The 13,994-nt window shown below is 44.6% G+C and overlaps 1 protein-coding gene across 5 annotated transcripts in view; it reads left to right on the plus strand.

Moving 5' to 3' along the window:
- The window catches only part of ttll4 (tubulin tyrosine ligase-like family, member 4), a 79,002-nt gene extending 66,188 nt beyond the window's left edge, over positions 1-12,814 (plus strand). For 3 of the 5 annotated variants that reach the window (XM_052492706.1, XM_052492704.1, XM_052492705.1), the window contains exons 15-19: positions 2,126-2,285; positions 3,363-3,573; positions 6,343-6,410; positions 10,303-10,364; positions 10,934-12,814. In XM_052492706.1, the coding sequence (XP_052348666.1) occupies positions 2,126-2,285; positions 3,363-3,573; positions 6,343-6,410; positions 10,303-10,364; positions 10,934-11,090 (658 nt within the window). In that variant the 3' untranslated portion in view covers positions 11,091-12,814. Of the gene's footprint in view, positions 1-2,125; positions 2,286-3,362; positions 3,574-6,342; positions 6,411-10,302; positions 10,365-10,933 lie in introns of those variants that run through there. The other 2 variants (XM_052492707.1, XR_008089402.1) reach the window with 2 other exon arrangements.
- Positions 12,815-13,994: the final 1,180 nt, after the last annotated feature.

Genomic DNA, 13,994 nt, shown 5'->3' on the forward strand with positions numbered 1-13,994 from the left:
CGTTTTGGATAATGATTCCACCCCAGGTGTGTAGTGTTAGGACCCCCTAATAAACACTGGACTAAAGTCCCCTAATAAACACTGGACTAAAGCCCCCTAATAAACACTGTACTAAAGCCCCCTAATAAACACTGTACTAAAGTCCCCTAATAAACACTGGACTAAAGTCCCCTAATAAACACTGTACTAAAGTCCCCTAATAAACACTGGACTAAAGTCCCCTAATAAACACTGGACTAAAGTCCCCTAATAAACACTGGACTAAAGTCCCCTAATAAACACTGGACTAAAGTCCCTAATAAACACTGGACTAAAGTCCCTGGACTAAAGTCCTCAACACTGGACTAAAGTCCCCTAAAACCTAAACACTGGACTAAAGTCCCTAATAAACACTGGACTAAAGTCCCCTAATAAACACTGGACTAAAGTCCCCTAATAAACACTGGACTAAAGTCCCCTAATAAACACTGGACTAAAGTCCCCTAATAAACACTGGACTAAAGCCACCTAATAAACACTGGACTAAAGTCCCCTAATAAACACTGGACTAAAGTCCCCTAATAAACACTGGACTAAAGTCCCCTAATAAACACTGGACTAAAGTCCCCTAATAAACACTGGACTAAAGTCCCCTAATAAACACTGGACTAAAGTCCCCTAATAAACACTGGACTAAAGTCCCCTAATAAACACTGGACTAAAGCCACCTAATAAACACTGTACTAAAGTCCCCTAATAAACACTGTACTAAAGTCCCCTAATAAACACTGGACTAAAGCCACCTAATAAACACTGTACTAAAGTCCCCTAATAAACACTGGACTAAAGTCCCCTAATAAACACTGGACTAAAGTCCCCTAATAAACACTGGACTAAAGTCCCCTAATAAACACTGGACTAAAGCCCCCTAATAAACACTGGACTAAAGTCCCCTAATAAACACTGGACTAAAGTCCTCAGACACAGAGACCATAGCCGGTTCCATTTAGCTCCTTGGCCCTAAAACCTTCAATGTCAAATCTGAAGGGTCTGGATTGGTATAGACAGTGTAATCTGGTAATCTGAAGGGTCTGGATTGGTATAGACAGTGTAATCTGAAGGGTCTGGATTGGTATAAACAGTGTAATCTGAAGGGTCTGGATTGGTATAAACAGTGTAATCTGAAGGGTCTGGATTGGTATAGACAGTGTAATCTGAAGGGTCTGGATTGGTATAGACAGTGTAATCTGAAGGGTCTGGATTGGTATAGACAGTGTAATCTGAAGGGTCTGGATTGGTATAGACAGTGTAATCTGAAGGGTCTGGATTGGTATAGACAGTGTAATCTGAAGGGTCTGGATTGGTATAAACAGTGTAATCTGAAGGGTCTGGATTGGTATAGACAGTGTAATCTGAAGGGTCTGGATTGGTATAGACAGTGTAATCTGAAGGGTCTGGATTGGTATAAACAGTGTAATCTGAAGGGTCTGGATTGGTATAAACAGTGTAATCTGAAGGGTCTGGATTGGTATAGACAGTGTAATCTGAAGGGTCTGGATTGGTATAGACAGTGTAATCTGAAGGGTCTGGATTGGTATAGACAGTGTAATCTGAAGGGTCTGGATTGGTATAGACAGTGTAATCTGAAGGGTCTGGATTGGTATAGACAGTGGAATCTGAAGGGTCTGGATTGGTATAGACAGTGTAATCTGAAGGGTCTGGATTGGTATAAACAGTGTAATCTGAAGGGTCTGGATTGGTATAGACAGTGTAATGATTGAGCTTTTCACCTTTTTCTTTAATTTGACAGACGTTGAAGGGTTCGAGGGCGAAGGAGTGAATTGGGGCCGGCAGGGTCTGTCTCTTTCGCACTCTGGGCTCAAATCAACATCATCCGTGAACAATAATATATGCCATTTAGCAGACGCTTTTATCCAAAGCGACTTACAGTCATGTGTGCATACATTCTACGTATAGGTGGTATGGGTGGTCCCGGGAATCGAACCCACTACCCTGGCGTTACAAGCGCCATGCTCTACCAACTGAGCTACAGGAGGACCACCCATACAAAAGTCAGTTGTTCATGAATGCCTTGTTGTTTCTGCTGTATGTATTGGGTCATAACGGGTTGAATTCTGCTGTGTAGTCTGTGTGGAGGGACACGGGAGAGATCCAGACCTGAGATTTCAACTGATGAGAAAGTCAAGCGGGCCTTCTACCTGAGCCAGCGCTTCGCAGATCAGGTACAGTCATGCAGCCGTCTGAAGAGCCAAGGAACTACTGGGAAGTTTCCCAGACAGGAAGTCGTAAGTCCCGCCATGATTGTGTTCAAAAAATTATTTTTATACCATTTTTCTTCCCAATTTCCTGTTATCCAGTTGTCCAGTATTTAGTCTTGGCCCATCGCTGAAACTCCCGTACGGACTCGAGAGGCGAAGGTGGAGAGCCGTGCGTCCTCTGAAACACAATCCAACCTAGCCGCACTGCTTCTTGACACAATGCTCGCTTAACCCCGGAAGCCAGCCGCACCAATGTGTCGGAGGAAACACCGTACACCTGGCGACCGTGTCAGCGTGCACTGCGCCCGGCCTGCCACAGGAGTCGCTAGAGCGCGATGGGACAAGGACATCCCTGCTGACCAAACCCTCCCCTAACCGGGACGACGCTGGGCCAAACCCTCCCCGAACCGGGACTACGCTGGGCCAAACCCTCCCCTAACCCGGACGACGCTGGGTCAAACCCTCCCCTAACCCGGACGACGCTGGGCCAAGCCCTCCCCTAACCCGGACGACGCTGGGCCAAACCCTCCCCTAACCGGGACGACGCTGGGCCAAAACCCTCTCCTAACCGGGACGACGCTGGGCTAATTGTGCGCAGTCTCATGGGTCTACTGGTCGCGGCTGGCTGTGACAGAGCCTGGACTCGAACCCAGAATCTCTTGTGACACAGCGAGCACTGCGATGCAGTGCCTTAGACCACTGTGACACTCGGGAGGCCTCAAGTGCTTTTAAAGTCTGAATCATTCTTCAACCAGTAAGGTTTTAGCTAGATAGATGAGCTAGCTAACATTGCTAAAAAATAAAGTGAACTAGTTTGCTTAACGTTGACAATATGGTCAAACTAGCTACATTTATTATCCACATTGATGAGTTTAAAATCTTTTCGTTGAAATGGTTCAAGGTCTGTGATGAAATGTCACAACTTGTTAACTCTGACGTCATCTCCATCTCTGACTTTCCCACTGAAGAGTCCATCTTGGGAGGGTCGTTCCACTGCTTCTTTCTCAGTCAGAACCTCTGTATTGTACAGTTAGGATGGGAGTGAGACACACCAGCTTTATAACACGATATTGATGTACCTGCCTATGTCCTCTGTCTCTGTAGGACTTCTTCTCCTCCATCCTGGACGTTCTGACTCCAGAGGACGTACGTGTCCTGGCTGAGACGGAGGACGAGCTGAGCAGGAAGGGGGAGTTTGAACGAGTGTTCCCCTCCCACTGCTCATCACGATACCTGCGCTTCTTCAAACAACCACGCTACCTCAACATCCTGCTCAACCAGTGGGAGACTAAGTACGGACAGAACAGGAGAGAAGGTTGGTCTCTGTTTCTCTATCTGTCTGTCTGTTTCTCTCTCTGTCTGTTTCTCTCTCTGTCTGTCTGTTTCTCTCTCTGTCTGTCTGTTTCTCTCTCTGTCTGTCTGTTTCTCTGTCTCTGTTTCTCTCTCTGTCTGTTTCTCTCTGTCTGTTTCTCTCTCTGTCTGTTTCTCTCTCTGTCTCTCGGTCTGTTTCTCTCTCTGTCTGTTTCTCTCTCTGTCTGTTTCTCTCTCTGTCTGTTTCTCTCTCTGTCTGTTTCTCTCTCTGTCTGTTTCTCTCTCTGTCTGTTTCTCTCTCTGTCTGTTTCTCTCTCTGTCTGTTTCTCTCTCTGTCTGTTTCTCTCTCTGTCTGTTTCTCTCTCTGTCTCTCTGTCTGTTTCTCTCTCTGTCTCTCGGTCTGTTTCTCTCTCTGTCTCTCGGTCTGTTTCTCTCTCTGTCTGTTTGTCTGTCTGTTTCTCTGTCCCTCTGTCTCTCTCTGTCCCTCGGTCTCGGTCTCTCTCTGTCCCTCTGTCTCTCTCTGTCCCTCGGTCTCTGTCTGTTTCTCTGTTTCTCTGTCTGTTTCTCTGTTTCTCTCTCTGTCTGTTTCTCTCTCTGTCTGTTTCTCTCTCTGTTTCTCTGTGTCTCGGTCTCTCTCTGTCTCTCGGTCTCTCTCTGTCCCTCTGTCTCGGTCTCTCTCTGTCTCTCGGTCTCTCTCTGTCCCTCTGTCTCGGTCTCTCTCTGTCTCTCGGTCTCTCTCTGTCCCTCTGTCTCGGTCTCTCTCTGTCTCTCGGTCTCTCTCTGTCCCTCTGTCTCGGTCTCTCTCTGTCCCTCGGTCTCGGTCTCTCTCTGTCTCTCGGTCTCTCTCTGTCCCTCGGTCTCTGTCTGTCTGTCTGTACAAGAGCAAAGGTACTTTCTATGTCTTAAATGACACCTATTTTCCTCTGCACTACTTTAGAGGAGGGCCATAGGTTCCTGGTCAAGGGCAGTGCACTATAGAGGGAATAGGTTTCTGGTCAAGAGCAGTGCACTATAGAGGGAATAGGTTTCTGGTCAAGAGCAGTGCACTATAGAGGGAATAGGTTTCTGGTCAAGAGCAGTGCACTATAGAGGGAATAGGTTTCTGGTCAAGAGCAGTGCACTATAGAGGGAATAGGTTTCTGGTCAAGGGCAGTGCACTATAGAGGGAATAGGTTTCTGGTCAAGGGCAGTGCACTATAGAGGGAATAGGTTTCTGGTCAAGGGCAGTGCACTATAGAGGGAATAGGTTTCTGGTCAAGAGCAGTGCACTATAGAGGGAATAGGTTTCTGGTCAAGAGCAGTGCACTATAGAGGGAATAGGTTTCTGGTCAAGAGCAGTGCACTATAGAGGGAATAGGTTTCTGGTCAAGGGCAGTGCACTATAGAGGGAATAGGTTTCTGGTCAAGGGCAGTGCACTATAGAGGGAATAGGTTTCTGGTCAAGGGCAGTGCACTATAGAGGGAATAGGTTTCTGGTCAAGAGCAGTGCACTATAGAGGGAATAGGTTTCTGGTCAAGAGCAGTGCACTATAGAGGGAATAGGTTTCTGGTCAAGAGCAGTGCACTATAGAGGGAATAGGTTTCTGGTCAAGAGCAGTGCACTATAGAGGGAATAGGTTTCTGGTCAAGAGCAGTGCACTATAGAGGGAATAGGTTTCTGGTCAAGAGCAGTGCACTATAGAGGGAATAGGTTTCTGGTCAAGAGCAGTGCACTATAGAGGGAATAGGTTTCTGGTCAAGAGCAGTGCACTATAGAGGGAATAGGTTTCTGGTCAAGAGCAGTGCACTATAGAGGGAATAGGTTTCTGGTCAAGAGCAGTGCACTATAGAGGGAATAGGTTTCTGGTCAAGGGCAGTGCACTATAGAGGGAATAGGTTTCTGGTCAAGAGCAGTGCACTATAGAGGGAATAGGTTTCTGGTCAAGGGCAGTGCACTATAGAGGGAATAGGTTTCTGGTCAAGAGCAGTGCACTATAGAGGGAATAGGTTTCTGGTCAAGAGCAGTGCACTATAGAGGGAATAGGTTTCTGGTCAAGGGCAGTGCACTATAGAGGGAATAGGTTTCTGGTCAAGAGCAGTGCACTATAGAGGGAATAGGTTTCTGGTAAAGGGCAGTGCACTATAGAGGGAATAGGTTTCTGGTCAAGGGCAGTGCACTATAGAGGGAATAGGTTTCTGGTCAAGGGCAGTGCACTATAGAGGGAATAGGTTTCTGGTCAAGAGCAGTGCACTATAGAGGGAATAGGTTTCTGGTCAAGGGCAGTGCACTATAGAGGGAATAGGTTTCTGGTCAAGAGCAGTGCACTATAGAGGGAATAGGTTTCTGGTCAAGAGCAGTGCACTATAGAGGGAATAGGTTTCTGGTCAAGGGCAGTGCACTATAGAGGGAATAGGTTTCTGGTCAAGAGCAGTGCACTATAGAGGGAATAGGTTTCTGGTCAAGGGCAGTGCACTATAGAGGGAATAGGTTTCTGGTCAAGGGCAGTGCACTATAGAGGGAATAGGTTTCTGGTCAAGAGCAGTGCACTATAGAGGGAATAGGTTTCTGGTCAAGAGCAGTGCACTATAGAGGGAATAGGTTTCTGGTCAAGAGCAGTGCACTATAGAGGGAATAGGTTTCTGGTCAAGGGCAGTGCACTATAGAGGGAATAGGTTTCATTTAGGATGTAAACTGGTCTAAAGCAAGTTGACAGTATTGCTGAATGCTTAATGCACTTCCATATGCAGCCACTAGGGGGCCCACTACTCATTACCATTGTCTTGTTGTTTGTAGGAGTCTGTGTGCTGAGGAGTCTGTGTCAGAGAGGAGTCCATCTAGGAACCACCGACCCTGCACATCTAGTGAGTATTGTCTCTCTGGGTGTTCAATTAGATGTCTATATGTGGATGACATTACACACAGTCATCCTGAGGCCACGATTCAATCTGTCACGGGTTGAAGGCAAGCCTTAAGAGTCTATAGTCTAGCCTTAAGAGTCTATAGTCTAGCCGTAAGAGTCTATAGTCTAGCCTTAAGAGTCTATAGTCTAGCCTTAAGAGTCTATAGTCTAGCCGTAAGAGTCTATAGTCTAGCCTTAAGAGTCTATAGTCTAGCCGTAAGAGTCTATAGTCTAGCCTTAAGAGTCTATAGTCTAGCCGTAAGAGTCTATAGTCTAGCCGTAAGAGTCTATAGTCTAGCCGTAAGAGTCTATAGTCTAGCCGTAAGAGTCTATAGTCTAGCCTTAAGAGTCTATAGTCTAGCCGTAAGAGTCTATAGTCTAGCCGTAAGAGTCTATAGTCTAGCCGTAAGAGTCTATAGTCTAGCCGTAAGAGTCTATAGTCTAGCCGTAAGAGTCTATAGTCTAGCCTTAAGAGTCTATAGTCTAGCCTTAAGAGTCTATAGTCTAGCCGTAAGAGTCTATAGTCTAGCCGTAAGAGTCTATAGTCTAGCCGTAAGAGTCTATAGTCTAGCCGTAAGAGTCTATAGTCTAGCCGTAAGAGTCTATAGTCTAGCCGTAAGAGTCTATAGTCTAGCCGTAAGAGTCTATAGTCTAGCCGTAAGAGTCTGTAGTCTAGCCGTAAGAGTCTGTAGTCTAGCCTTAAGAGTCTGTAGTCTAGCCGTAAGAGTCTGTAGTCTAGCCTTAAGAGTCTGTAGTCTAGCCGTAAGAGTCTGTAGTCTAGCCGTAAGAGTCTGTAGTCTAGCCGTAAGAGTCTGTAGTCTAGCCTTAAGAGTCTGTAGTCTAGCCGTAAGAGTCTGTAGTCTAGCCGTAAGAGTCTGTAGTCTAGCCGTAAGAGTCTGTAGTCTAGCCGTAAGAGTCTGTAGTCTAGCCGTAAGAGTCTGTAGTCTAGCCGTAAGAGTCTGTAGTCTAGCCGTAAGAGTCTGTAGTCTAGCCGTAAGAGTCTGTAGTCTAGCCGTAAGAGTCTGTAGTCTAGCCGTAAGAGTCTGTAGTCTAGCCGTAAGAGTCTATAGTCTAGCCGTAAGAGTCTGTAGTCTAGCCGTAAGAGTCTGTAGTCTAGCCGTAAGAGTCTGTAGTCTAGCCGTAAGAGTCTATAGTCTAGCCGTAAGAGTCTATAGTCTAGCCTTAAGAGTCTATAGTCTAGCCTTAAGAGTCTATAGTCTAGCCTTAAGAGTCTATAGTCTAGCCTTAAGAGTCTATAGTCTAGCCTTAAGAGTCTATAGTCTAGCCTTAAGAGTCTATAGTCTAGCCTTAAGAGTCTATAGTCTAGCCTTAAGAGTCTATAGTCTAGCCTTAAGAGTCTATAGTCTAGCCTTAAGAGTCTATTTAAGTAACATAACAATAAAATCTGTAAATTTAACCTAGATATCTGTTATTTCCCCATGGGCTGCGTTTCAATCCACCTAGATATCTCTGTTATTTCCCCATGGGCTGCGTTTCAATCCACCTAGATATCTGTTATTTCCCCATGGGCTGCGTTTCAATCCACCTAGATATCTGTTATTTCCCCATGGGCTGCGTTTCAATCCACCTAGATATCTGTTATTTCCCCATGGGCTGCGTTTCAATCCACCTAGATATCTGTTATTTCCCCATGGGCTGCGTTTCAATCCACCTAGATATCTGTTATTTCCCCATGGGCTGCGTTTCAATCCACCTAGAGATCTGTTATTTCCCCATGGGCTGCGTTTCAATCCACCTAGATATCTGTTATTTCCCCATGGGCTGCGTTTCAATCCACCTAGATATCTGTTATTTCCCCATGGGCTGCGTTTCAATCCACCTAGATATCTGTTATTTCCCCATGGGCTGCGTTTCAATCCACCTTGATATCTGTTATTTCCTCATGGGCTGCGTTTCAATCCACCTAGATATCTGTTATTTCCCCATGGGCTGTGTTTCAATCCACCTAGATATCTGTTATTTCCCCATGGGCTGCGTTTCAATCCACCTAGATATCTCTGTTATTTCCCCATGGGCTGCGTTTCAATCCACCTAGAGGTAACATATTTACAATGATGGCTTACCCCGGACAAACGCGGATGACGCTGGGCCAATTGTGTGCCGCCCTGTGGGACGGAGATGGTGTTCTCCGTTTTGCTCTACGACCCCCCCACAAGTGTCACGGGACAAAATATATACAGTGGGGGAAAAAAGTATTCAGTCAGCCACCAATTGTGCAAGTTCTCCCACTTAAAAATATGAGAGAGGCCTGTAATTTTCATCATAGGTACACTTCAACTATGACAAACAAAATCCAGAAAATCACATTGTAGGATTTTTAATGAATTTATTTGCAAATTATGGTGGAAAATAAGTATTTGGTCACCTACAAACAAGTAACATTTCTGGCTCTCACAGACCTTCTTAAACTTATTCTTTAAGAGGCTCCTCTGTCCTCCACTCGTTACCTGTATTAATGGCACCTGTTTGAACTTGTTATCAGTATAAAAGACACCTGTCCACAACCTCAAACAGTCACACTCCAAACTCCACTATGGCCAAGACCAAAGAGTTGTCAAAGGACACCAGAAACAAAATTGTAGACCTGCACCAGGCTGGGAAGACTGAATCTGCAATAGGTAAGCAGCTTGGTTTGAAGAAATCAACTGTGGGAGCAATTATTAGGAAATGGAAGACATACAAGACCACTGATAATCTCCCTCGATCTGGGGCTCCACGCAAGATCTCACCCCGTGGGGTCAAAATTATCACAAGAACGGTGAGCAAAAATCCCAGAACCACACGGGGGGACCTAGTGAATGACCTGCAGAGATCTGGGACCAAAGTAACAAAGCATACCATCAGTAACACACTACGCCGCCAGGGACTCAAATCCTGCAGTGCCAGACGTGTCCCCCAGCTTAAGCCAGTACATGTCCAGGCCCGTCTGAAGTTTGCTAGAGAGCATTTGGATGATCCAGAAGAAGATTGGGAGAATGTCATATGGTCAGATGAAACCAAAATAGAACTTTTTGGTAAAAACTCAACTCGTCGTGTTTGGAGGACAAAGAATGCTGAGTTGCATCCAAAGAACACCATACCTACTGTGAAGCATGGGGGTGGAAACATCATGCTTTGGGGCTGTTTTTCCTCAAAGGGACCAGGACGACTTATCCGTGTAAAGGAAAGAATGAATGGGGCCATGTATCGTGAGATTTTGAGTGAAAACCTCCTTCCATCAGCAAGGGCATTGAAGATGAAACGTGGCTGGGTCTTTCAGCATGACAATGATCCCAAACACACCACCCGGGCAACGAAGGAGTGGCTTCGTAAGAAGCATTTCAAGGTCCTGGAGATCTCAACCCCATAGGAAGTCTTTGGAGGGAATTGAAAGTCCGTGTTGCCCAGCCTCAGCCCCAAAACATCACTGCTCTAGAGGAGATCTGCATGGAGGAATGGGCCAAAATACCAGCAACAGTGTGTGAAAACCTTGTGAAGACTTACGGAAAACGTTTGACCTCTGTCATTGCCAACAAAGGGTATATAACAAACTATTGAGATAAACTTTTGTTATTGACCAAATACTTATTTTCACCATCATTTGCAAATAAATTCATAAAAAATCCTACAATGTGATTTTCTGGATTTTTTCTGTCATAGTTGAAGTGTACCTATGATGATAATTACAGGCCTCATCTTTCTAAGTGGGAGAACTTGCACAATTGGTGACTGACTAAATACTTTTTTGCCCCACTGTGTGTGTGTGTGTATATATATTTCCATAGCTTATATCTCCTAGATAGGACAGACACTTCAAAACCTTTATTCCTTATGATTTATCTGTTATTTTCTAGTGGTCCAAGTCGACCTACGTTCCCAAGTCTGATCACCCCAGGCAGGAGCCAAGCAGATCGAGGTGAGTGGACACACACACACACACACACACACACACACACACACACACACACACACACACACACACACACCACACACCACACACCACACACCACACACCACACAACACACAACACACACACACCTACCTACCTACCTACCTACCTAGTGGCTCTAACTTCACAGCTTCTCTATAGTGTAACTACACACACACACACACACACACACACACACACACACACACACACACACACACACACACACACACACACACTAGTGGCTCTAACTTCACAGCTTCTCTATAGTGTAACCACACACACACACACACACACACACACACACACACACACACACACACACACACACACACACACACACACACACACACACACACACCACACCTACCTAGTGGCTCTAACTTCACAGCTTCTCTATAGTGTAACTACACACACACACACACACACACACACACACACACACACACACACACCTAGTGGCTCACAGCGCCATTGGGAAAATAACTCCATTTCTCCACAGTTGGAATTGTTTCCCTTTGACCTCTAATCTCTGTTTCCACCTCCTCTATTCCAGTGTGGTGGTGAGTCACAGAACCAGGCCCCAGCCAGACCAGGAGGAGTACTGTTTCTCCCAGGAGGTCACCACCTCCCTCCTGGGCTCCTCCAGCCTCAGCCTGACCACCGAGTCTACAGCCAGCGTGCCACCCAGAGATGAGGAGTTGGAGGGTTAACCGGCTCTCACTGCACCCTAACACTGTTGACTTCATAAAGAAGGCAGAAACACATCCCCCGTTTGGGCAGGGGATGTGAACGCCGTCGGTGTGATGGGAGGGTCATCATCAAGACCTTTCTCTCTCTCTCTCTCTCCATGCATATTCCTCTTTTCACTACCATAGTCTGAACTGGAGAGGGACAAACAGCTGGGTTTTCTGATGGGGGGTTTTTCATAATGTGGAGTGTTGGTCTTGGATAAGGGGGAGGGTCTTCTCTGGACCAGGTGGACAGACAGCAGCTTTGGCCAATCGACCGAGGAGAAAATCCAAGGCTGCTCTGCCTACTTAGAGCCAGTCCAATCAGGTTCCACTCCTAGGTGTGTTTACATCAAATATAAATTAACATTTATTGGTACACAAATTTTGTTATTGCAGGTGCAGTGAGATGCTCGTTTCTAGCATTTCAGGCTTGTTACTATGGGATGGGTAACTGCATTTCAGGCTTTTTACTATGGGATGGGTATATATAGATATAACTGCATTTCAGGCTTGTTACTATGGGATGGGTAACTGCATTTCAGGCTTTTTACTATGGGATGGGTATATATAGATATAACTGCATTTCAGGCTTGTTACTATGGGATGGGTAACTGCATTTCAGGCTTTTTACTATGGGATGGGTATATATAGATATAACTGCATTTCAGGCTTGTTACTATGGGATGGGTATATATAGATATAACTGCATTTCAGGCTTGTTACTATGGGATGGGTAACTGCATTTCAGGCTTTCTACTATGGGATGGGTATATATAGATATAACTGCATTTCAGGCTTGTTACTATGGGATGGGTAACTGCATTTCAGGCTTGTTACTATGGGATGGGTATATATAGATATAACTGCATTTCAGGCTTGTTACTATGGGATGGGTAAATATAGATATAACTGCATTTCAGGCTTGTTACTATGGGATGGGTAACTGCATTTCAGGCTTTTTACTATGGGATGGGTATATATAGATATAACTGCATTTCAGGCTTGTTACTATGGGATGGGTAACTGCATTTCAGGCTTGTTACTATGGGATGGGTATATATAGATATTACTGCATTTCAGGCTTGTTACTATGGGATGGGTATATATAGATATAACTGCATTTCAGGCGTGTTACTATGGGATGGGTAAATATAGATATAACTGCATTTCAGGCTTGTTACTATGGGATGGGTATATATAGATATAACTGCATTTCAGGCGTGTTACTATGGGATGGGTAAATATAGATATAACTGCATTTCAGGCTTGTTACTATGGGATGGGTATATATAGATATAACTGCATTTCAGGCTTGTTACTATGGGATGGGTAAATATAGATATAACTGCATTTCAGGCGTGTTACTATAGGATGGGTAAATATAGATATAACTGCATTTCAGGCTTGTTACTATGGGATGGGTAACTGCATTTCAGGCTTGCTACTATGGGATGGGTATATATAGATATAACTGCATTTCAGGCTTGTTACTATGGGATGGGTAACTGCATTTCAGGCTTGTTACTATGGGATGGGTAAATATATCTGCATTTATTTGGCTGGTCATTTTACATATGCTTCACAATTTGAAGTTGTAACAATAACTTATGAATAAATAATTGAATTAACAGTCGTTCTATCAGTCCCAGATTAGGGAAATAACTGCTCAGGTTCATACATTAAAACTGATCTTTGAAGAATTACTCATTTCAGTCTTTTCCTTTTAAATAATTCAAAGGGATTTTTTTTAATTTTTTTTACCTTTTTACTTAACCAGGAAGGGCTCATTGAGATTTTAAATCTCTTTTTCAAGAGCGTCCTGGCCAAGATAGTCAGCACCAAGTCATTACAAAAACATTAGACAGACAACATGAAATACTACAAGTAATCTAGTAAAAACCATAGAATTCACAAAAGTATAAAACAGTAAATTAAAAACATTGACAGGTCAGGGAATCAGCCTGAAAATCCTCCATCAGTGATTTAAAAACACCAATCGGGACAAGTTCTTCCAGTTTAAAAGTATTTTGTGAGGCGTTCCAAGACGATGGCGCAGAGTACATAAAGGCCCTTTCACCAAATTCAGTTTGGACATTTGGAACAGTTAGCAGGATAAAGTCCAGCGAACGAAGAGACGACCCACCACATTTCTGAACAATAAAAATGCCCAAATAAAAAGGTAGTAAACCCCAGATGTCTTTATAAATAAAAGTATAGCAGTGCCTGAGCCTACGAGTGACTAGAGAAGACCTGGTATACAAAGTGCAGTGGTGCCAAAGGGTTTTGCAGTTTTAAATACATCTCAACGTGTTGTTACATTGCAGGGAGTTTTCAACATTTTAAAGGATAAATGTTTAGATAAAAGGACTTAACATATTTTTACAACAATCTACCAACCAAGCAACTATTAAAAGGTCAAAGTTGACCCCCTGTGGATGCTTGACACACGGCTGTGGGGAATGCCCCTGGGCACCCTGGGAGGGAAACGAATAAAGTTGACCCCCTGTTGATGCTTGACACACGGCTGTGTGGAATGCCCCTGGGCACCCTGGGTAGGAAACGAATAAAGTTGACCCCCTGTGGATGCTTGACACACAGCTGTGGGGAATGCCCCTGGGCACCCTGGGAAACTAATACTTAAGACGCTGAGTGGTGTGGGAAGTCAACATCTCCTGAGAACTGCAAGCTGCCAACGGTGGTTGCCAAGCCAACGGTGGTTGCCAAGCCAACGGTGGTTGACTCAAATAATTAACTTATTTTCCCTCAACCGTCTCATGAGACATTGACGTGCCTCAGCGGAATCCAAGGGTTACATCATTTGCAAATAAATTCATTAATAAAAATCCAACAATGTCTCATTTTGTCTGTCATAGTTGAAGTGTA

The sequence above is a fragment of the Oncorhynchus keta genome, chromosome 34 (assembly GCF_023373465.1).
Source record: "Oncorhynchus keta strain PuntledgeMale-10-30-2019 chromosome 34, Oket_V2, whole genome shotgun sequence".
NCBI classification, from domain to species: Eukaryota; Metazoa; Chordata; class Actinopteri; order Salmoniformes; family Salmonidae; genus Oncorhynchus; species Oncorhynchus keta.